Here is a 22,648-nt window from a genome sequence, read left to right on the forward strand (position 1 = left end):
ACAGTAATCCAAAAACCATGCAAAGAATTGTGAAAAGCCAAAACTATTTATTTCTTACATCAGCTAATGTATAATTAACATTTTTTCATTGTTGGTAGTTAAAGGACGCAATTTGCCCATTATTTAAAAAATGCTCACTTTTAATAATGTCGTAATACCCTTATTAAAATCATTTAGATATCATATAGGTGGATTTGTATAAACATTGCAAGTTTAGTTTTCATTTATAATAAATCAGTCGTTTTTTTATAAGTACATCATTCACACTTTCCTTTGATACTATTTACATCACATTGTAGTGCTCACATAATTGTTAGTCATAGAATCTGTATAATATATTCCACATGTGTGACGATCATACCTAGCTCATTCGGTTGGTGCAATCATACGAGCAGCCGAAATTAAAGTGTCATGAATTTCTTGAGTGTGCATAACTTGAGCTCGCACTGTCATGAGAAATTGAGGGTAGGATAAAGCAGGCCCTTCCTGAGTAGCAACTGTATCTGTTCTCGTTGGTATGACAGAGATTGGTAAGTAACGGATTGAACTGGCATTCTGAGAGAGACATTCGATGGAAGTTTTCAAATGTAACTCGATTTGATCACAGATCGAGTAGAACTCTTCCATGTTTTTATTGAATCGATGGTCTGGCGAATCAATGCCTTTTAAAGACCCCACATCTACAAGGCTATTTTGATGCAACGTTTGTGCCGCAGTTTTGAGTGCGACGGCAAGAGATTCCCTTAACGACCCAATCAACGATTTGACTTTAGAAATATTGTCGAGTTTTTCTTGCGCTTGTTGCTGTTGAGTCTGTTGTTGACCTTGTGATTGCGTTTGTTGTTGAGGTTGTGTAAGCTGAGGATTTGCTGGCTGTGTTATTTGACCCATTCCCATAGAACCCGGTTGTTGCATCGATGAGATATTCATTGTTCTCAAATTTTAACTTGACCTACTTATACTACTATGTATAATTCTTACGTGTTACTATCAGTACTGGATGTGTACCTGAAAAGAAACAGGTCAATAAACTTTCTCCCAAACCTGTTCGTTAATAATGGACAATAATAGATAATCAAATTCATAAAGTTTACATACTGTGCACAATAATTTCAGTGAAATTCACCACTGTTTACCAGAGATGAGTTGGGAGATTGCTCACGGGCACTCACGGGCAGGGTCGTGCAATCGCATCCTGTGCTGCCCTCTGGTTTCGTATGTCAGCTTTCACCGTTTTTTGCCCCCAAGCACCCAACAGAGACGTCATTACCCTTCGGTCCCCCGAAGTGTCAACATCTGTTTACGTGTTCTACCCTCGCTCACACATACATGCACACACCTGTAAGTATGTTGCACACTATTAAGGGAAATAGTTTAACGTAGTTAAATTGGAAGCACTCGAAGCGTGCGTGCGTCAATATAAATTACGGACAAGAGGTTGTCGGGTACCTTTCCATGTAGCTAGTAATTTCGGATTTACATTTGCTAACCGAAGTAGATTCTTTGCAGGTACAGCGACCATTTAGGGTCTTTCTTTACGTGGTAAGGATGCTAACAGTCCATGGGTTTATAGTCCAGTGTTCCATCATGGTTCCATCATTCGTTGCAAGAACGTCTCGAATCTTCGATCCTATTCAAAAGTTGGTGGCAAGGATCGGTATTAGATCCGAAGACGAGGAACGGAGAAGGGATAAATCAACGACTTCGACCGACAGTGTATCCATCACATCGGGAAAGGTAAAAAAAAATTGCACATTAAAAATCGAGGTATAGTAAAATACATGTAACTATGCTCGTAATACAGTCAAGAAATCTGTGGTTTACATACACGAGACAAGTTCAGTTTCCTTGCTGGGGCGATTGCACGAACTCGCGACGCTGCGAAATTTAAATAACGGCCGTACTTAAGCTTATTTCTCGTCGCGCGAATGTACACGTTACACGGGCGGTACCTTATTAAATAGTTTGAAGAGAACTAGCGAAATCGCGTAACCTTATGGAATGAGTCTCTGCGAGGTCAAGGTTGAGCGTTTCGTCCTGGAAGCACTGGGAGATTCGGTAACGCTCAACGCTCAACCCGCAGTCCTAGTTCCTACTGTATAAATTACTTTGTGCAACACATTCGGCGCTAGGGAACGATCTCAACGAAGGGGCGATAGAATTAAGAGTAGTATTAAAACTCGGCGCGTCCTTTGTAGCACGGTTTCAGCGTTTCAATGTTTCCAATATATTACAAGTCCGACATAATTCCGGTTGGGTTTCAGAGTTTGTTTAGCCGAAAGTGAAAATATTCCCATGCTACGAGGGACAGTGTCGCAAATGTACATAACAAGCGCATCACGCGATATGCATGTTAATAGATCCTTCTCCTAAGGGTGAATGGGATGGATTCGCTCCACTCGTATTATTAATCGCGTTTTAGTAGATTATCCTTAGAGTATAAAAAGAAGACTATAGTTATATTCACAATGATCCGGCGACAACTTCATTAACTTCTAATGCCTCCTTTTTCATTTCAGGAGGACGCACTCGAGAGACCTATTGGCTACAACGCGCTCAGTAAAGTGCTAACAACAAGAACTATATAAAAAGACAAAATTACAACGAGTATTCCTCTCGACGCTGTCTCATAAATACAACTCAGTACTTTCTTAACGTGCGTCATATTTAACAGAATTGCTCTGTATATATATATTTATATATATATTTTTTCGTAGATTGTTCCGGTTGGCAGTCCACGCGTAAGATTTGATTTCTCATTCTTCAGTACAGTCATTGGCATTCACTATCACTGTCGCTTTTATCTGCAAGAAAAATGGAGCGTTAGGGATGACTTTGCCTTTACGTCTTCGCGTAGCAAAGTACTCCCTTCGATACCGAACGGCAGAGAAATGAAATACCTAAATGTCAAAGAAATGGAATACCTAAATGTACCTTTCTTTCCAGAATAAGCGTGACGCTTTAATCTGTCGTAGAGGTCGTCCTTCGTGCCGTAGATACTCGCATTAGAGCGAGCAAGGCTGTTCATCTTCCCGCCATTGTGAAGACTTTCTGTGAGACAAGAAATGGTATCAAGTAACCAAACTGCCCATATCAAAGATATCAAGAAATGAAAGGTACAAGTATTGATAGTCTTCGGACGATTTGGAGTTAAGTGGTTTTTAATTAAATCCCTTTTCGCAGGACATACTACCTTTCATGTACGTCTCGTTGTAAAAGTTAGGCATCTCCCAACCGTCTTCCTCATCGTCGTAATAATGTGCGTAAGTACTGTGATGAGAAGGCGCAATAGATTCTGCATAGGGAGTAGGAGCACCATAATAGAAGTTGACTTGTGACCCGTTCTGGTCGGTAGCTGGCGTAAATACTTTCTTCGGTTCCTTCTTGCGAGATGACCTAACCGACATAAATTATATATTTAGAAACATGATCCGTATTTGCTTCTTCTCATCCTGTTGTAATTATTTTACGAATAGGTATGGAAGACACAAACCTGACGCAGATCATCCAGACTAGGAGGACAACTATAATTACGAGGATCACGCCACCAGCAATGCCACCAGTAATGTAGAAGAATTCCGACTTCTCCGTGCAGTGTTTGCCGGTGAAGCTTCCGCTGCACCTGCAAGATGGCTGTCCGCGAGAATCCTTCAAGCAAAGTCCCTCGTTATCGCAGTAGCCTTTGCACATATCGGTGCACACAGCCCCGGTGCCGTTGAAGCCTGGTTTGCACTCGCATTTGAAGTCACTGGTTTCAGGTATGAGGAGACAGTAGGCGTTCACGTCGCACTGCATGTCGTCGTTGTTCATCTCGCAGGGATTAGTGCAGGCGTCTCTGCTCGTCTGTGGACATGGAAGTCACGTTGACGAAGGATAACGCAATAAGTTGGATACGATATTTTAAAATAAGGCAAAATAAGAAAAGATAATTCGGCGAGCTTTAAACATGGAACCAAAAATTCAATCATTGGACGGACTCACCGCAGCCGGTCCCTTGGTGCTAGTGTTGGGTGGACAAGAGATGCAAGAAGTTTGCTGGGGTTCGGACTGGTAAGTTCCTTTCTTGCAGTCCAGGCACTTATTCAGTGTTCCATTGAGGTAGGTGCCTGGAACGCACACAGGGAAGGAGCACTCTTCGACCCCCGTCGATCCGATGTCAGCAGTGGTCCTTCCTAGAGGGCAAGCTTGGCAGGAAGCTTGAACCCCCTGGGTGCGATAAGTGCCTCTGGGACAGAGCTCGCACTTCCCTTCGACGCCCAGCTGCTGTCCGGATCCGCACTCGTCCCTGCACTCCTCGTGGGAGACTGCTTCCGGAGTCCTGGTCGTCTTGCCCAAACCACAGAGCGAACATGAGAAGCTACCCTCGTTCTGTTGGTAGAAGCCGTATCCACAACTGCGGCAAAGACCGTCGCCTTCGTCATAGTATTTCCCAGCTGGACACTTCTCCTTGCAGTCGGCTGCGCTGCGAGCTCCCGGTCCAATCGTCACGCTTGGACGTCCAGCTATCACAGGACAGGAGCTGCAGCTAAGCTGGCCGGACTCGCTCTGGTAGGTACCAACTGGACACAGCTTGCACGTCTTCGAGGTGTCGTCATAAAACGTGCCAATTGAGCATGGAACTGCACACAGGACGTTATTTATTTGAGTCATTCCAGCGATAATCAAGCTATTTTGTCTTCAGCGAAAATACTTACCGCACTCGGGTGCCATTACTACTTGACCCAGCTGGCAGGCGTAATCCGACTTCAGGGTCAAAGACGCTGGATCCGCCACCGTGTTTGGTAAGATGTCGTGCACGTCGAATTGGTCCTCCTCTAGGATCAACCTCTCCAGTAAATTGTGCACGTCCGAGCGATCGTTCGAATTAATGTTCATGACGGGATCGCTGGAAAATTAAATGTAACCGATTGAAGACGATCGACATAAGGCGGAATGTTTTGGAAAGCATCTTGTAAAGGGAGGAGTCTTACTTCATCGCTGGGAAGGCGATCTTCACCTCGTACGTGTCGCTGTTCTGGCGTGGTTGTCTGTTTCTGTTGAATAATATGGATATCGTGAGCTTGACCAATATTCTACATAATAGCCATCGTAGTTATTTGTGTTTTAATGGAAACAATATATTTTTTCAGGCAGAAGAAAAATAGAAGAGAACTGTTTGAACTTACGCATCCACGAGAGCGGCCGAAACTGCGGGTCGTGCTTTCTCTTCGCTGATCTCTCTGCTCATTCGGACGTGATGATTGCATTGGACGTCGATGGTCAGATTCTTGCATTCGCGCGTACCTAATTACAAGAATTTTTTAAAATTAGCATGCTTGTCAAGATGATTTCCATCGTTCGATGGAAGACTCAAAAGTCCACGAAACGCTGAGAATTACCTTCGAAGAAGTAGGAACATATGTTCCAATCCCTGTTCAAGGAGTTGACTGCATTGCGGACCTTCTGCTTCAACACACTTTGACCAGCTTCGTTGCAGAGTACGGAGGTCGGGAAGTTCATGTCGATCTTGAAGACGCGTTGGGCCGGAGTCGCTCCTTTAAATGAATATGAAAACAGGTGTGAATGCGATTAAATCGTATTGTTTAATCCTTGTATTCGGCTTTTAGGTTGCTTACGAGTGCACGCAGGATAGACAAGCGGCCGGCCCGGATCGTTCGACGGTCTCCAGAAGCCTTCAGCCCCACACGTGTAGAATTTGGGAACTGGTTGAGAGAATCGCAATCCAGGGTTGCAGGAGATCTCGCAGACTTTGAACTGGCCACCGGAACCCCAGTCCTTGCACTGCTGCGTTCCTCCCAGGGGATCCGGTAATTCGGGGCAAAAATCGGCTAAAACGTAAAGATAGAAACGTGACCAGCTGATTGATCAACCAAAAAATAATCGACACCAGGATACCAAGTCGAAACGAGTCGTTTCATGTAACTAAAGAAAAGCACGATTAATATTAATGGTCGTTACAACTTACGCAAGACGAAGACCTTGAAGTTGCAGCTGGCAAAGTTCCCAGCCAGATCATGAGCGATGTAGACGATGTCGTAGGTCCCCCAGAGCAGAGTCTGCCCGGACTTGTGGCTGCTGATTTCGTGTACCTTAGCGATGCCAATGTTGTCTGTGAATATGGGTTCGTCCCAAGAGACGATGGAGGAGCCGTTCTTGGCGATGATCCACAAATCGCCAGGGCAGTACTCGACCTTCGGCGGGACTTTATCGGACTCCAGTTGCTGGCACTTGGTGCCTCCGTAACCCGGAGGACAGACTCTTTGACCACAGTGAGAAGGAACGATCCTTTCGACACCTCCAACGGTTTTGTCGTAGCCCGCCCACGTCAGGATGAGCTTCTGGTAAAGGATGGGCTCGGTGCGACAGTCTCTGACCTGTTTTTGAATTTCATTCGTTATATGAAGAGCCCGGTTCCAGATCTGCACCTTGGTCAAGTGTCCTTGGAAGCCTATCTCGGAGTAGCCATTGGAGTTCTCACTGTTGGGCTTGCCTAACACCACCCAGGCACTGAAGGGGAAGAAGAAGACAAGAAGACTGGTAGATTAACGTTCCTTTGGCAAATGGTAATTCTTTTGGGCAATATTTATGTAGATAACTCACTGGCTTGGAAGGACTCTTCCACTTCCATATCCTTCGGTCTTGCTGGCGATCAGGCCTTCCGTGATCAGCGTCAGTTCACCGCTGTTCTCGCCGTTCCAGACAATGGCGACGTGATGCCATTGGCCATCGTTGATCGTTGCGTACTCCTTGAACGGAAGGTAGACGTCCTGCACGTCCGCAAATAACGACACCTGCACGCCGTTACTGTGAGCCTGGATCATCGGTCTGGGGTTCATGGGAGTGTGAGCGGAACTGAAACCAGAAAATCAAGCTGCAAGTTAGCTCCGTTATAGTATCCAGCATGCAGTGGATTCATCATATGATTTGATTACGATCTACTTGTTACCTGACACTGTAGAGCGTGAAGAAAATTCCTGCCTCGTCCTTTTGGGTGTACTGCACCCACATTGCGACTGTCAGGCTTTTGGTCACTCCGGTGAAAAAGGGTGTAGTCAACATCACACTGCTGAGTGTTGGATCGCTGAAGCGCAGGTCGTAATCCACCTGGATGGCTGAGAAAATTCCCTCTGTTAGTCTCTCTACTAGTAGTATATCTAAGAATCGATGGAACGATATTAAAAATGATGCCTACATTTTCTGCAGTCATCGCCAGTCAGATTAAACGGACATTGGCAGATGAACGTTCCGGTCAGGTCGATGCAGGTGGCGGACGGAGGACAGGAATTCTCCTGGCAGTCGATGATGTCGTCTTCGCAGGTCTTGCCTGATCCCCGGAAAATATCACAGGATTTGAGAAAAGGAATACTACAAACCTAAAAGTGCGTATGCTTGGAGGATTCAAATTATACCAGTGTATCCTTCTGGACAGACGCAAGTGAACCCTGCTCCATGGTCGATGCAGGTCGCTCCGTTTTGGCAGATGTCAGCTTGACAGGCGTCGTACTCGTACTGGCATCCAATTCCCGTATAGTCACCCGGGCAGGTGCAGTTGAGACCTGACCCGAAGTCTTGACACCGGCCGTTGTGCATGCAGGGATTACCGATGCACCGTTCCGGTGCAGTCTCGCACTGCTTCCCATCGGTGCCGGACGGACACCTATCGACGAAAGACGAGATGATGACCCGGAATCATTTAAAAATTTTCTGTCCATTTGAACATGTATAATTCAAGACTGTACTTACACGCAGAAGTAATCCTGGAACAAATCTATACAGTTGGCGTCATTCTGACAGGGTCGATTCTGGCACATGCCGATGTCGTTCTCGCAATGGGTTCCCGTCCAGCCTTCTGGGCAGACACACTTAAACCCATTGACTTCGTCTCTGCAAGTCGCTCCGTTCAGGCAGGGGTTGGAGACGCACTCGTCGATGTTGACCTCGCAGATGCCCCCGGTGTATCCTTCCCGACACAGGCAGACAAATTTGTTGTCCAGGTCTACGCACTGGTCGGTGCCGGCGGCACTGCAGGGGTCGCTGAGACACTCGTCGATTTCGACCTCGCACTGCAACCCTACGAACCCTGGTCTGCACTTGCAGGTGAAACCGTCCGCCTGGTTCAGACAAGTGGCTCCGTTCTGGCAGGGCTGAGATTTGCAGAAGTCGATGGTGTGCTGGCATTGTTTCCCCGTGAAGCCTGGCTCGCAGGTACACACATAGCCGTTGACGTCATCGGTGCACTGGCCGTTGTTCTGACAAGGCTTGGCGGTGCACTCGTTGATGTTGGTCTCGCAAGCGGAACCCGTCCACCCGGGATTGCAGATGCACTCGTGGGTGAAGAGGTTGTCCACGCAGATTCCGTTCAGACAAGGGTTTCCGGAACAGAGGTCTATCTTATCCTGGCACCGTTTTCCGGTAAATCCTGGCGGACAGTTGCAGCTGAAGTCTGCAACCAGGTCCGTGCAGTTGGCCCCGAGCAGGCAAGGCCTCTCGGCGCAGTCGTCGGTGTTGATTTCGCAGTTCTGGCCCTCCCAGCCTGGGAGACACTCGCATTTAAATCGACCCTGTTGAAGAGCTATGCAGGAGGCGCCATTGCTGCAGGGGTTGTTGCTGGCGGTGCACGGGTTTATCTAAAAGACAGGTAAACGTAAATCAAACACCTTCCCCGGGCCTGAGATCGTACCTAGATATCAACAAGGGATACTCCGTGATTTTCGAATGTTTAATTAGACTCCCTTAAAAATTTTCATTTTAGAGCAATATTTCCTTTTCAGAGCACATCCAACAAGTTCCCATTACCATGACGTCGCAGTTGACTCCAGTGTACCCGGATCTGCAGAGGCACGTGTAATTGTTGAATCCAGGCTCGTCCTTGCACATGGCTCGTTCCGGACAGGTGCCGTTTCTGCAGTCGGACTTCTCCTCCTGACAGTTGATGCCGGAATATCCATTGGCACACTGGCATCTGTACCCCTGAGGAAGGTCGATGCAAGTGGCCCCGTTGTAGCAGGGCTCGGAGGCGCACTCGTCAACGTCGACCTCGCAATGTCGTCCAGAGAATCCAGCCGGGCAAAAGCATTGCACATCGTGACCCAATGGCACGCATAAACCGCCATGTTGACAGGGACTGTCAACACACTGGACGCTTTTGCACTCCTCTCTGCCAATTGCGCCGGCTCTGTCGGTGTAAGTGTTGGTTGGGCACTCCAAGCACGTCACGGCTCCATGCTGGGGTTGGTAGAAATTCTTTGGACACTGGGAACAAGGTGCCAGACCGGTGTCGGAGTACATGCCCGGAGAACATCTCAATCTACACTGCTCTTTCCCTGGGGCAGCGGGTTGGAAGGTAAATGTACCGGCTGGACAGGTTTGGCAGTCTTTGTACCCCTCGATGGGAGGTTCCCCGCTATAGCTATTCCTCGGACACTCCAGGCAAGGAACCAGACCAGTTGGGGAGTACGTGCCGTATCCGCAAACCGGAACGCACTCCTCTATGCCCTTGGAGCCCTCTTCCTTGGTGTACGTTCCTGCTGGACAACGCAGACAAGACTTCTGGCGAACGCTGTTTTGGTAGTAGCCCTTTGGACAATTGGTGCACTGCTTCTGGTTCTCTCCGGCGAAGGTTCCAGCTGGACAGTACACTGGAAGGGGATACAAACGAAGGTGATCATCTCCCTATTCTTCCCAGAAGAGAGGGATTAATTATCCTCAGGTACTTACGGCACCGTGGAACGTCGTTCGTGTCCATGTTGAGCACCTCACCGACGCTGCAAGTGAACCCTCTGGTGATGGCGGATTTCAGGGCACGAAGCGGAGGACATTGGTTCCCGATAGCGGATACGTTGAGCAGAGGTTCTATCACTGCACTGGCATATGGGACGGACAGGTCGAAAATCAAGCTGAGAGTCGTGCCACAGAAGTCGTACAGTTGCGGCTGACGTACGGCAGGGATGATTGCCAGGACGAAGTCCATCTGTAATGGTTCCGCCAGGTTGATATCTCTTCCTTGAGGTTTATCAACGCGACAGGTCGGGGTAATCAAGTTTCGGTTTGCAGGGTACCTTCAGAACGTTGTCGTCGAAGAGGGATGGAAGGGATCGCAGGAACGTGACGTTCATGTCGACGTTGACGGCGGAACAGCGGTGCGTCAAGACGCTGTTCAGGTTCGTATAGTGTTGGGCCATCAGATCCTGATACTGCGACAGGCAGGCCCTGGTTACGGCTCCGTTGGCACGGTACGTGATCGAAGGAACTACGTGATAGTCCGCTTGCTGAGTGTCTGAAACATGGGAATACGACCGTGAACGTAAGATATCCTATGCTTCTGCAGTGCATCAGCAATTTGTTCATACTTTCAGAGACGCAGTCAGGAACGATGGACGTAGGATGCCACCTCCTGTTGTTCCCGCAGGTGAAGGTCTTCACGGAGACGCCATTCGTGAACCTGAATCCTGTTCCGCAGGTGGCAATGCATTGGAGTCCCTTGTCGCCAGGTGAACAACGCAGCTCGCCATTAGCAGGAGGCTTCAGCTCCCAGTCCGTGCAAGGCGTAGCCTGGACCGAAACTTGGAAGTGGCAGGTGGCTTTATTCCCTGAAGAGTCCGTGGCATACACGGTGACGTTTTCGAAGTTCCCGATGGGAATGACCGCGTGTTCGGGCACGAAGCTGATTTTAACAGGGCCAGAGGCGTCACTGGCGTTGACGAGTCGGTAGGTTTCGTTGAAGTTGATGTTATAGTTCTTCTGCTTGTCCACCAGCTCGATCACGTAGCTCTGAGGGCAGCTGAGCTGAGGAGGGGTTATATCTAGGGAGGAGGAAGATTTGCGGTTACTCATGAAGGATCTGTACTTATAAAGAAGGCAGTTAAGATAAAATAAAGAAGTCGTCGGAGTTTTTACCTGGAACCGTGATGTTGATCTCGCAGATGGCAACGTTTCCGTCATAGTCGTATGCGATGTATTTGACCACCATATCTTCAAATACGTGAATCGGAGTCCTGAAGCTTTGCGGCTTGACTTCCAGTCTCGCGATGCTGCCACTGTTGTCTACAGCAGTGGGTTCGGTGAAGTTGACGGGCAAGATTCCTCCATCGGCGTTCTTCTGCACCACAATGGGTTTCTGGGGACAGTTCTGGAAGATCGGCGGCTCGTTGTCCACGCACGGGGAGAACCCATAATCATATCCCAGTAGAGGCTCCACCTCCGGCTCCTCGCACCCCATCAGCTCGAACTTCAGGCACGCGTTATCGATGTAACTGACGATGCCCAGGATGACGAACCTGGCCTGGACGTACTTAGGCAGAGTGATCATGGCCAGCTCTCCATAATTGCCCGGGTCCCTCATGGTCAGATTGAAGTTAGGGAAGTAAACGACGTAGTTCTCGCTCTCGACTTGCTTATAGAAGAACCTGATCTCGGTGGGTCGGCCGACGATGTCGTTGGTGATAACCCCCTTGACTAGGATGGCCTTGATCCTGAAGACCTGGCCCAGGTCCACGCTGACGTAGGTGAAGGCTTCCTGCTTGCCGCACCAACCGGTCACGGAGTTCAGTCTGACGTTCCTAGATTCGTAGTTAGGCCTCTCGGAGGTGGCGTTGATGGCGGAGTCGGGGATTCGGCCGGAAGCGATTCCGAGTGGCTTTACGACCTTGCATTCGGGTTCCCGAAGGCAAACTATCGGCCGTGGGTTGATGGAGATGTAGCCTGGTCTGCTGCAGCCAAATGCAACTTCTGACCCCTGCTCGTAACTGTGGGCTTCTTGGTATCCATCGCTGGGTCTGCCAGGATCCTCGCATACCGGACCTTCGCATCTCAGGTCTCCGAAGTCCCAGGCTCCATTCGCTTGGCACCTCACCACGTTATCGTTGTGATTCGTTTGGCCGGCGAGTTTGAAAGTGTCCTGGCACCCGAAGAAGAAGGACGACTGGTACTTGGTGTCCAGGTACTTGCCATATTCGGCCCCAGGAGTCGGTAAGGGCTTCCCACAGTCGACACGAGGACATCCCGGGATGGATCCTGATAGCCAGTAGTTTGGCAAACCTGGCTTCGGGTCGTATACGCATTCCCTGAACCCTGCAGTGATGGTGTTCCGGAGAGACCGGCCGTTGTTGATGCACTTCAGGGTGACGTTCTCCCGGAAGGGGATCAGCACGCTGGCAACGTTGCTCCGGATCACCGAGAGTCCTTCGTTCTTGTCGTCGGGCAGGGAAACGCACTTCGCATCTGGAAGGTCATGAAAAAGGTAGATAACGTGATCCATTATCCAGATATCGGATAGATTGTTAATTCAAAATTCATCACTTACGTTGACAGGTCGGCGTGGTACCGTTCCACACTCCAGATGATGTGCAGAGTATGGTGGACGACCCTGAGAGGACGTATCCAAAGTTGCACTGGAATCTTATCGTGTCTCCGAAATGGAATTCTTCCTGATGGACAGAAAAACGATCCTATCATGTATTATGCGAGACTCCAAGCTGTGATAACTTTTTGGCAGCTAATGTCACTATTGGGAGACTTGAATAATTTATGTGGTGCTCATATAATATTTTAGTAAGGTATGTACCTTTGTGGACAAGATTTTCCCATTCTCCGGCGCATCCACCGCAGGACACATGACGGGCACGCAAGTCTTGTTCCTCTGATAGACGTCGCCATCCCTGTCGCCGGTTTCCGACTTCTCGACATAGAATCCGGCAGTGCCGTTGCCTTTGTACAGCTCGTAACCTGGGTTACAGGAGCAAGTGTAACTGCCAGGATTGTTGGTACACTTCTGGTGGCAGCCTCCATTCTTGACCGCGCACTCGTTGATGTCGTTGCACTCGAAGCGAGTGCATCCCATGATCTCCAGCCTCATGCAGGGCGCACCAACGTAGTCCTGGATGCGGAATCTGATATACCTGGCCTCCACCGTCACCGGGAAGTTCAGGATCGACAGGGAGGGCTCCAGGATTCGAAATTCGACGGGTGTTCCGTCAGGATTCGCGTAGTCCTTGAAGGTGTCCGTCAAGTCGTTGGTGTACTGGATTCGGACCGCAGAGGTGAAGGCGTTGTTTTCGTCATTTCTTCTCACACTCTGTGTGCGGAATCCGTGGATGATCGAGGGGCCCTTCAGATCGATCAGGATCCAGTTTGCTCCTGGCTCTAGGCTGTTGCCGCACCAGCCTTCGTCCTTGCCCAGACGGACGCCCTAAAATTGCGCATGTTAATGAAGCAATGGTTTAAGCGAATTTCCATGCAAGATACTTAAAGACAAGGACTGCGGTCTAATTTTAAGCATCCACTCACGGTTTTTGAATATCCCTTTTCAGAACTGGAAACCGTGATGGATTCGTCGGGGACACCACCGTTGATCAGTCCCAGGTCGCTTATCGATCGGCATTCCGTGGTGGGGGCGAAGCCTGATTTGCATTTGCAAATAAACGATCCCGGCGTGTTGATGCATTCCGTCGAGGCCAGGTCACACTGATTCGTGGCGCACTCGTTAACGTCTGCGGCATAAATTATTCGGTAAGAATCGGAGCGGAAATATTAATGAAAAATGTGGAAATATGATCGACTGATTCCCACCTTCGCAGGAGGGGACATTTTCGAATTTCTGCTGAGGACCGCATTGGATAACGTTGGGACCCGTCAGCTTGTAACCGCGATTACATTGAACAGTGGCGTCGTCCCCGAAGAAGTACTGCCGGCGGCCGTCCACCAGGAAACCGTTCTTTATCGTCGGCAAAACCGGACACTGGGCGCCTGCAGGGAGAGCAAGAAAAATGAGGAGAATGAGTGAACGGTTCAACCGAGTCGTCCGCGTTTTACGGAATCATCCGTTCTGGTTCACTTACGCGAACACGTTGGTACGTTGTCGGACCAGCTGCCGTTGCTCATGCAAAGAACCACCGGTCGTCCATTTCTGATGTATCCAGGGTCGCACTCGAACCTAACGATGGTTCCATAACTTCGGCCTCCGCCATTCAGAATCGTTACGTTCGAATTAGGCACATCGGGAAGTGGCGCACATTGGGAGGCTGTAAACGTTAATGGATATTATCTTTGTACTTGTAAAATTTCAGAGGTCCTTGAGACCTCGCCATGCTGGACCAGGAAATTCAGTAGAGTTTCGCGCCAAATACATTAAAAAGCTTGCGCGAACAGAACTGAATACTTAATGCCAATGTATGGGCACCTCAATTTGATAAATATTTATTTCTTAATTCAGAGAATTTATCATGGGCCCATGTTTGGCTGGTAGATATTTATATTAATTTGGTATTCCTTACCCAGGCAAGATGGCTTCTTCTCCCATCTTCCGTTGGCCAAGCAGGAGATTTTTTCGGTGGGTCTTCCGGATGGAAAGGCGAAACCGGCGTAGCATTGATAGGTCGCCAGGCCTTGGTAAGTGACGTTGGTGGAGCCTATCGAGAACCCATTATCTATTTGCGGCACAGGACCGCAGTACACCTCCTGGCATTTCGGGATGTACGTCACCGACCAGTTTCCACCTGGCAGGCACTCGGCGCTAATTTTCGACGTGCCCGTGGCAAATTCCTGGCCCAAAGGACAGGAGAACACGACGGCCGTTCCGAAGGCTGTGTCTCTGTTGGAGGCAAGTGCTCCCTCTCCAGGCTTCAAAGGTGGACAGTCTAAAAAAAAAAATAACGCTTGTAATTGATAATCCAATATTTTGCAATAATTCCGGTTAAATGTAATGCATTCTGAATTATTAAAATTTTTCCACGTACCCGCAGAAAATGTTGCTTGCCATCCGGTGCTGCTGTGAAGTGCGTCGGAGAGGAAGCGGATGAGCATCTCGCCACTTTCGGCAGTGAGAGTGATTTTTGGTCGAACATTTGATGTGAAGCCATTTTTCGCGTGCAAACGCAGCCCATTCGTGTTCAAACCGTCGAACACTTGGACGATGTCGGTCTCGTGGACGTTGAAATTCGTGAATTTTAAGGAGAGCGGACCGCCTCGGATGTTTTTGATCTTGTAGAAGCACTCCTGGTTGTTTGGATAATTGCTCAGCCCATAAGCCGGCGACTGTATGGTCCCATTGCTGGCAACAATGGTCGCTTTGCAGCCTTGCGTGTAGCGGATGCTGAAGCCACGCCTCAGGTTGCTCAAGTTGGTCTTGAAGTAGAGATACAGCTGGCTACCCGTGGAAATAATGACTTTCGGATTCTGCTCTCGTTTACCCGTTAAACGAGCTATCGGCCGACTCATTGGAGAGTCTCCATCTCGTATCAGCATGTAATCGTGACTCAGCTCCAGCTCGAGGTCCTCTATCTGAAATTAAAAACGATCCTGTTGTAACATTCCTTGTTATAATATTATTCACACGACTTGTTTCATTTTTATATAGCCAATTGGTACAGCCAATCCGTAGGTATTTAAAGGAACAAGTCATACAGTATAGAGCTAGAGCTTGAAACGTGCCTTTTGATAACGCCAGCGGTCATTTATAGAAATGTGACGTTGAGACATAATAAGCGTACATGTCTGGCCAAACCAGTGATAATTGTGCGTCTATTGTTAAAATCTTACATGTAATTTTCTTCTACTTCCTTTTGTAATCTTTTATTCGTTACCTCCAAGGATATAATTCGTCCGGGCTGAGCTTGGAGAATGTACAGACATTCCAATCCTCCGGGATAATTCTGCGGATATCCAGGTGATGTCAGCGTTTGAAATTGTGGAGTTGCTGAAAAATTGCCGCCACAAGCTTGCGGTTCCGTTTTCCAGGAAGCCCGGAACCCTTTCCTCTCCACCGAGCCATCGGTGCTGAATTTGACGATCATAAAGTTCGAAGCAGAGACGAATAATTTGGTGCTCAAGTCTTGCTTTCCGGACAAGGTGACGAGACTGGTGGACTTCTCTTCTGTCCGTCCTCCCGTTAAAATCTGGACGACGTCGAAGCTCTTCTCCGTCTCGAAATCTTGAAACTGAACCAGGGAAGATATTAACCCACTTTCTATATTATTTCTTTTTTTTTTCTGCACGACCGATTTAATTATTTTTAGCACCGTTAGTGTTTTTAATCATTCACCTGCAGGAGGATGCTGTGGCCTTGAGGTCCTTCCAGGGTCCACTTGCAATTATTTAGAGGCGTGTACTTGTGGGGATAATTCGGACTCTCGATGACGTCGCCACTGCTTGCCATGTAAAATTGACAATTGGCAGGACAATCCAATTCGTCGGATGCATCGCCACAATCGTCCTGCTTGTCGCACTTGAAGATCCCGTTTATGCACTTCCCGTTTGAGCAGTGGAAAGATCCTAAACGAGATCCAAAAATTAGTCAGAAATAACTTTTCCATTTTATGAAAGAATTTAAGGTCCAACCCCTTATCCATGAAAAATCGACCTCACGGTCGAGGAACTCTTGACAGTTAAGAAAATTAATCAGTTTCATTTTAAATAGTTCCCGTTGCACGGAATCGGAATCTCAAGGAAAACATTCCTCGCATAGTCCCGCCACGTGACATTGTAGATTCCGCTTTCCTTCATGCCCAGTTTTTCTTTTGCAATTATCACAGTCAATGCTAGGGAAGGTCAATCACGAAGTGAGTGAAATACTTGCAGCCTTAGTCATTATTAGGTGGGTCTGCAACATGTGAACATGTGCAACTTGCAACCACAGTAAAGAGTTCCATTTCCATGGCCCGATATTGACTTGTATTTTTATAAAAATTATGTACATATATTTTCCTTTCACGGTTACTTTTTTTTTGTCTCATTTTGCAGGAACGAATTCTTTAATGAAACAATGACTCACCTGTTGGGCATGCGTTCGAACGACACACGAAAGGCAGAAGCGATTCGCAGGTGGTGAGTTGCCAAGATGGCTGCCTTATGTCCTGTGCAACTACACTGACGCATTCTCCACTCCGAGGGTTTGGTTGCTTCGGTGCCCAAAAACCTACAATTGCGATATTAAATAACATCAAGGTGAAGATGAGAATCAAATGGTATTTCACGAAAGTTTCTCGTTTATAGATTTCTTCAATTTTCAACGGATCATGGAGTCATCGCTTCAAGGTGTCGTAATTCCTTCTCAAGCTACACCGACTATGTGGAAAGGTGATGACTTGGTTTGCGTGTATGCATTTACCTGCATATTGAGATACGAGCATTCCAGCTGCAGACTCAAGAGTGTTGGTTCTCAGGTCATCCAATGATACAAGACCTAGCCAATAGGAGCTCGAGTGGCGATTGGTTATCGCATTGGAGATGTTGCTTTCACCATAGGTTTCTATGACCGTAAGTTCGCTGCCATACCTGGAAAGATTCGGGAGATAGAGATTAATCCTCAAAATGTCTACTCGGGCGCAAATTAATAGCAAAATAACACGTTAGAGAGAGATCGCGGAACGCACCTCCTGCAGATCTCTGCAGCTTTCTCCCACGAGTGCCTGATGTTGAAGAATTTGTAGCAGTGGGTTCCTCGCAGCTCCCATCCTGAAGAGGACGTAAAAGCTGGTTATCTTCCTCCCCGAGAAGCATACGTAAAACGTGGGAAAAGGGTACTCACCATTGGGACAGATGAAGTCATTTGTCGACGTGACCTGGAAGTAGATTGCAATTGAATGTTTTAATTACCCATTATCGCATCAATCGAGGGCAGGGAATTAGTGAAAAATAAAAGTTACCTGAAAATTTATCAGGTGGAGGGAGCAGAGAAGTGCAGCGGCCCAAACTGACAGTGACCTCGTCATCGTGATGGACCTGAAACTGGAGGGGATTAAATCATGAAGCTCAACCATCTAAACCGCAGGGATTAAACATTGCATTCCGAGTTGCATACAATGTTTCTTTTCAGAGCTAGACCAAGAATACACGGCTTAAGGTGATTAGCTGAAATTTTTGTTCAACTCGCTGCCGAGGGAAAAACGTAATTGCGCAATTCTCCTCCTCTCGTAGATGACAGGGTCTCTGCAGTTGCAGTTGCAAGTGCGCGGCACTGCAGGCCGAGGCGGTCGTGCCTAAAAATGGAATGCAGTTCCACCTCGCATACTTTCTCGCATTAGACAATAAGGACGCTTCGTAATTCTCGGCTATTTTCACAACGACTGGCCCACGGTTTGGGTTCGAAGAGCCGATGGAGCGGGAAGTCCTCGAAACCGAAGGGGAAAAGGGAAGCGGAGGGCGAAGATAATCCAGATCAAAAAATCAAGGGCCCCGCCCCGAATATGTGTGAAGGCCGCCAAGGAATCCGAGAGAATCCTTCAGCTCCCAGGCCTCGAGCTGTCGAAGAATGTTTGGCCGATGAAATCAGACAAACCCGTTAGCCACAGTTTACGGGGATTCCTGCGCACAGCCGATGAACGAAACGTTCTAAGAAGCGAATTTCAACGAGCTTCGTTTACCGTTCGTTCCCCCTTCATCGATTACATAATTCATTTCGTAAGCCCTGAAAATTTCTCGTTTTGAGATCCCTTCAACATATTCCCTTCAGAATATACCACTGGTGGTCAAAAACAATATTGTAACAATAAATGAAAATTTACGCCGGCGTCAATTAATTCATAATTTAACGTTTCACCGCCATTTGACGAAAAATTAACCGATTATTTCGCGCGGTATAGCAGCCTCGATTAAATTAAATTGTGTAGTTATTTCCTATTTATCATTTATTAATATGAAATTTATAGCGGGGACGGTAAACGATAAGCGTGGAATTTTACAGAGCGAATACCTCTGTCCGCGTTATATCCGAAGCACCCGCGTGCAATAAATTATAATAATTTATATCTTTATTGGGCACCGCCGTCGAGCTCTTCGGGCGTTTACAGAGGGCTTTGTGCATCCCCTGGCAGGTGTTTCCTTTCTGGCGTCCCTCCTAGAACGAACCTGTGCACCGTACCTGTACACTTGCGTGCCTATCTGCTTAACAACTCGAACTACCTGTAGCGCCTACTTTCTGACCGCGTTTACCTAAGGAGATATACACGGTCTTTGGCCTGCAGTCTACTTTCCGGTTAAAATCTTCACCGGCTTCGCTTCGCATTCGGCGACCCCTCGTTCCTTTATCGTTTATTCCTTCCGACCTCGTTACATCGTATTTCATTGCGTTAGATATGTACCATGTCGTTCCTTTTCCGCCAGAATTTTTCTCGGTCGCTTCTCGTTAACCCGTTAAACGGCGTTGTTCGAGGCGTTCAAATGGTAGTCATAGCTCTCCGTCACGTGTCGTTGAAATTGCCGAGTTTTCCCTCCGCCATTGAAGCGCGGTACGCGCTAGGGTAAACGTCCTCTAATTACGCGTCTCGGTGACCCGGTAATTAATTCCGCGTTACATTCTGAGATTCCCTTGTGCCCTGGGAAAGTTGCGTAAAGTTGCGAAACCCCTCGCAACAATCTCTGGGGAATGCGAAGAACTCCCGTGTGAGCAAAACGGGATGTCTCTCTTTCGGCTGTAATCCGCCACGGGAGGCGCGATTAACAAATAATCCGGAGCGAAGAGAAATCCGGGTTTCACACACGCCGGATTAATTTTAGTCGCACCGCAATCTGCCGCAATGCGATAACGCTCTCGTGACTTTTTGCTCCAATTTCGCTGCGGGCTATTTTTCTCTTTTTTCGGCTCCCTCGGTTCCTCTTTCCGCCACTTTTCCTCGCGTTTCGGTGCGGACCGTGAGCGGAACTTCGATCGTCGCTTTTTATTTCCTTTTTTGAGTCTGCACTTATCAATTATATGGACGGGTAACGACCGTTTACTTGCCCGCCCTGGTGACCTGGTAATTACTTCCGTGCCACGTCACGAACGCGAGTTTCGAGAAGGTAGCCGGACTTCTTCTTTTTCTTTTTTTTTTTCCCTCCGCCTTCCGTCTTACCTATGGAAATTATCGCGATCCAGGGTATGGAACAGCTCAGAGGTAATCGGGAATAAACGCTGCGGCAGTTCCGCAGGAATGCGAGGAACTGTTATACGCCGCGAGGTTTGAGAGCTCGCGAAAAGACACGAAAAGCTCCTTCTTCTTCTTATTCAAAATTTCCTTCCGACCATTTTCAAAAGCACATTTCCGGTTGGGATGATCTGCCGTCCCAACGAAAAAGAGAGGATGGTTTTTTTAAATATATTTTTTCCCAGGCTCGGATTTTCCTACTTGGTTTCTAATTTATGAGTATTTATGGTTCGAAATTCCGGTGAAGAGGAGAAACTTTCCTTTACGGGCTCGAAATTTGCAATTGGTCTTTGTAATTTACGAGCAATGCGCGGAATTGGGCGAATTAGTACACGAGTATACAGGATGCGCACATCTTTTCAGGTCTAATGGTTTACAGTTAAGATTAATAAGCAATTAGAGATGGGATGCAATAATAACGGGACGCACCAAAGTGCTTCGGTAGAATGGGTTACACTTCGAGTTCTGAATAAGAAATGGGAAAATTCGGGCGGAAATAAAATGAATGTTTTACAGCGATTACGTTATATGAAACTCCGACCTTTTCGCGAGCAGTTCCTTTGGCGCACTTGGCGGTATTTTACGAGTAGGCGTTGCACGTAAATAGCATGCGGACTTTAGGAAAACCGGTATAAACGGTACAACGATCCGCGCGATCTCGAGCCGGAGACATTTTGCGGCCTGAAGTTTCTCACAATTGGCCGACACTGCTCGTTTCGAACATTTTCAAGTCGCGAAATGTGGAGCGAGATCCGAAAAAGGGGGACGACACGATTCACGGCCGCCTTGGCATATCCGATTTCTACAATTTCCCCCATTTCCTAGCGAATGCATCGAATTTAAATCCTTTGTCATCGATTCATCGGGAAACAAGCGGTGTCGTTGGTAACCGTTTAACGGCGCGTGAAAGGCGCGACAAGAAAAAAAGGGTTCCAGCCAACTTGCGGTAGTTTCGCAGGTTTCAGATCGTCGATTTCCTCCATTTACGCATACTCGGTAGATTTCTACCGCACCTTTTCCTCGCGCAAGAGTCCCCGACTTTCGAAAAATTGAGAGAGAAAAAAAATAATCCTCGGCGAGTTTTCTCCAACTTCGCGTCATCTGCAAACTGCGGGATTTCCGCGTTCTTCGAGCACATACAAACTGAACGATATTAATTTGAATCTTGATTGATTTTTTAAAAATGGAGAGGAAAAAAATTCCTCAGCGATTTCCCTCGATTTTCTCGTTATCTGTCGACCGCGAGTCCGCGAACTTTCCAAAATTCAGAGGATAAAGAATATTCCTCGGCGACTTTCCCCGAATTTCGCGTTTTCTGCCAGCTGCGAGTCTTTCTGCACACGCGTTGGAAACACTCTAAGTTAACCATCGCGCTTTCGCAATTTCCTCGAGTTTCCCGGAACGCACCAGGGGATTAATCGTGGATCGAGACATGGTCGAAGGGAATACGATACATGGAAGCAATACAAGAAAACCCGTTATCATTGAACGTAGATCCGGCTATCGAGAACGTGAGAGAGCCGAGACGAGGCGGACATCTTGATCGGCTCCAAGGTTTTCGTAAACTGGCTCGATTCGACCCACTCCCGTATTTCCTTAAAATACCAGGCCCAATGTTTCCGAGTAAAAAACAGAGTGCCAAGGATGGTACGTACCTCGGTGACCCGATAGCTAGTTCCGCGTCATGTTACGGCGTCACATATGCTAGCACCGGGAAATTCGAAAAGGCTAAAACTAGGTTAACTTCCAGGAGACGCGACGGAGGATTTTTCGGACGGTTGATTTTTCTTCAAGGATTAAATTGGTTCCTCGGGCGTCGTTAATCGGTTCGCTCAGGATGCGTCGGAGAACCGGGCTTCACCTTCGCATGGTAGTCACTGCCAGAGGGTTTCAGGTTGAGGAAATTCGGCCCGAGGAAGCCATGGGGTCTCGGACGGAGGAATTCGGAGGTCTTTCACTCCAACGCGTCACGTTGAGACTGAGGAACTAAATTCAGCTCTCGAGGCGCTGGCATTCGAAGTGAATGGCACTACCTGGGCTACCAGCCTATAGACATGGCTGCCTAAGGGACTAAGAAATGCCATGGATGAGGCTACGGGTAAAGGTAAAGGAAGGTGAAGTCAACGGTCCGGTCCGCGAGCCGATCCCCGGGCTCGGCCGTCTTCGGCTTCCTTCGACCGCCTTCGACTCTTCTCGGCCGCCCTCGGCCGCGGTCGGCTCCGCGCAGGGTGTGTCGGCCGAAGTGTGCCGAGCTCGAATTCGACGCTCGATTAACCTCCTGCAGATTTCAGGAAAGAAATGGACATTGCACCGATTCCGACATAAAAATCATATAAAAAAGAAAGGACAGAGTGATCGACTTAGAGCGTCCTTTCGCGCGCAGGCTTTCTTCTCACGTCTTACACGTTTGTTCCAGGAACCAGCTGGCAAACGCGGAACCCGTTGGCAGATTCAGAACGGTGAACCGGCTGCTGAAGAGCGATCGCTCGCGCTGCACTCGAATCGACGCTTTCTATGCTTTCTGTATTACATTAGTCATTTACTCTGGTGCAAATAAAGGCTTAATAGGAAAATACTTCTTTTACTGGCTGCAGTGACTGACATTGGATCATAAACCACTTGTATAAACTATAGAATAACCGACTTCTTGTAGCGGTTTTAATTGTCGCTCGGATTAATCGCTTAATGGTGACGAGTAACGGCTCGACGTATCGTCAAGATGATCTTCTTCTAATACGGACGTTTCCGAGGAA

General features: G+C 47.9%; 3 protein-coding genes across 8 annotated transcripts; 1 reads left to right on the plus strand and 2 right to left on the minus strand.

Moving 5' to 3' along the window:
• Positions 1-27: 27 nt before the first annotated feature.
• Positions 28-1,201, minus strand: LOC105699671 (mediator of RNA polymerase II transcription subunit 29). Its single transcript, XM_012424826.1, has 2 exons — positions 1,099-1,201; positions 28-1,008 (listed from the first exon to the last, which is right to left on the minus strand). Exon 2 carries the CDS (start codon positions 928-930, stop codon positions 367-369), a length of 564 nt encoding a protein of 187 aa, XP_012280249.1. The 5' UTR covers positions 931-1,008; positions 1,099-1,201; the 3' UTR covers positions 28-366.
• On the plus strand, positions 1,142-3,611 carry LOC105699673. Of its 6 annotated transcripts, none has more exons than XR_001104046.1 (7): positions 1,274-1,341; positions 1,510-1,737; positions 2,520-2,656; positions 2,718-2,741; positions 2,947-3,116; positions 3,184-3,263; positions 3,477-3,611. XR_001104046.1 is itself a non-coding variant. In XM_023433861.1 (5 exons), exons 1-4 carry the CDS (start codon positions 1,142-1,144, stop codon positions 2,586-2,588), a joined length of 444 nt encoding a protein of 147 aa, XP_023289629.1. In that variant the 3' UTR covers positions 2,589-2,656; positions 2,718-2,804. The 6 variants fall into 6 exon arrangements, 1 of the variants encoding a protein (XP_023289629.1); XR_001104048.1 differs by having other exon boundaries at positions 2,976-3,116; XR_002762335.1 differs by having other exon boundaries at positions 1,282-1,341; positions 1,499-1,737.
• On the minus strand, positions 2,652-21,638 carry LOC105699674 (sushi, von Willebrand factor type A, EGF and pentraxin domain-containing protein 1). The gene is made up of 36 exons (XM_012424831.2): positions 21,551-21,638; positions 17,640-17,721; positions 17,522-17,555; positions 17,367-17,448; positions 17,102-17,268; positions 16,766-16,909; positions 16,037-16,266; positions 15,579-15,932; positions 14,733-15,276; positions 14,271-14,633; positions 13,836-14,018; positions 13,567-13,743; positions 13,285-13,487; positions 12,563-13,186; positions 12,302-12,425; positions 10,897-12,219; positions 10,350-10,802; positions 10,059-10,276; positions 9,718-9,970; positions 8,797-9,638; positions 7,744-8,627; positions 7,410-7,657; positions 7,193-7,324; positions 6,947-7,112; positions 6,601-6,852; positions 5,966-6,507; positions 5,616-5,828; positions 5,379-5,534; positions 5,166-5,283; positions 4,971-5,033; positions 4,695-4,885; positions 3,982-4,619; positions 3,494-3,843; positions 3,194-3,396; positions 2,935-3,051; positions 2,652-2,804 (listed from the first exon to the last, which is right to left on the minus strand). Exons 2-36 carry the CDS (start codon positions 17,703-17,705, stop codon positions 2,773-2,775), a joined length of 10,689 nt encoding a protein of 3,562 aa, XP_012280254.1. The 5' UTR covers positions 17,706-17,721; positions 21,551-21,638; the 3' UTR covers positions 2,652-2,772.
• Between the last annotated feature and the right edge of the window lie 1,010 nt (positions 21,639-22,648).

The sequence above is a fragment of the Orussus abietinus genome, unplaced genomic scaffold, assembly GCF_000612105.2.
Source record: "Orussus abietinus isolate OABI.00-Male unplaced genomic scaffold, Oabi_2.0 scaffold19, whole genome shotgun sequence".
Taxonomy (NCBI): Eukaryota; Metazoa; Arthropoda; class Insecta; order Hymenoptera; family Orussidae; genus Orussus; species Orussus abietinus.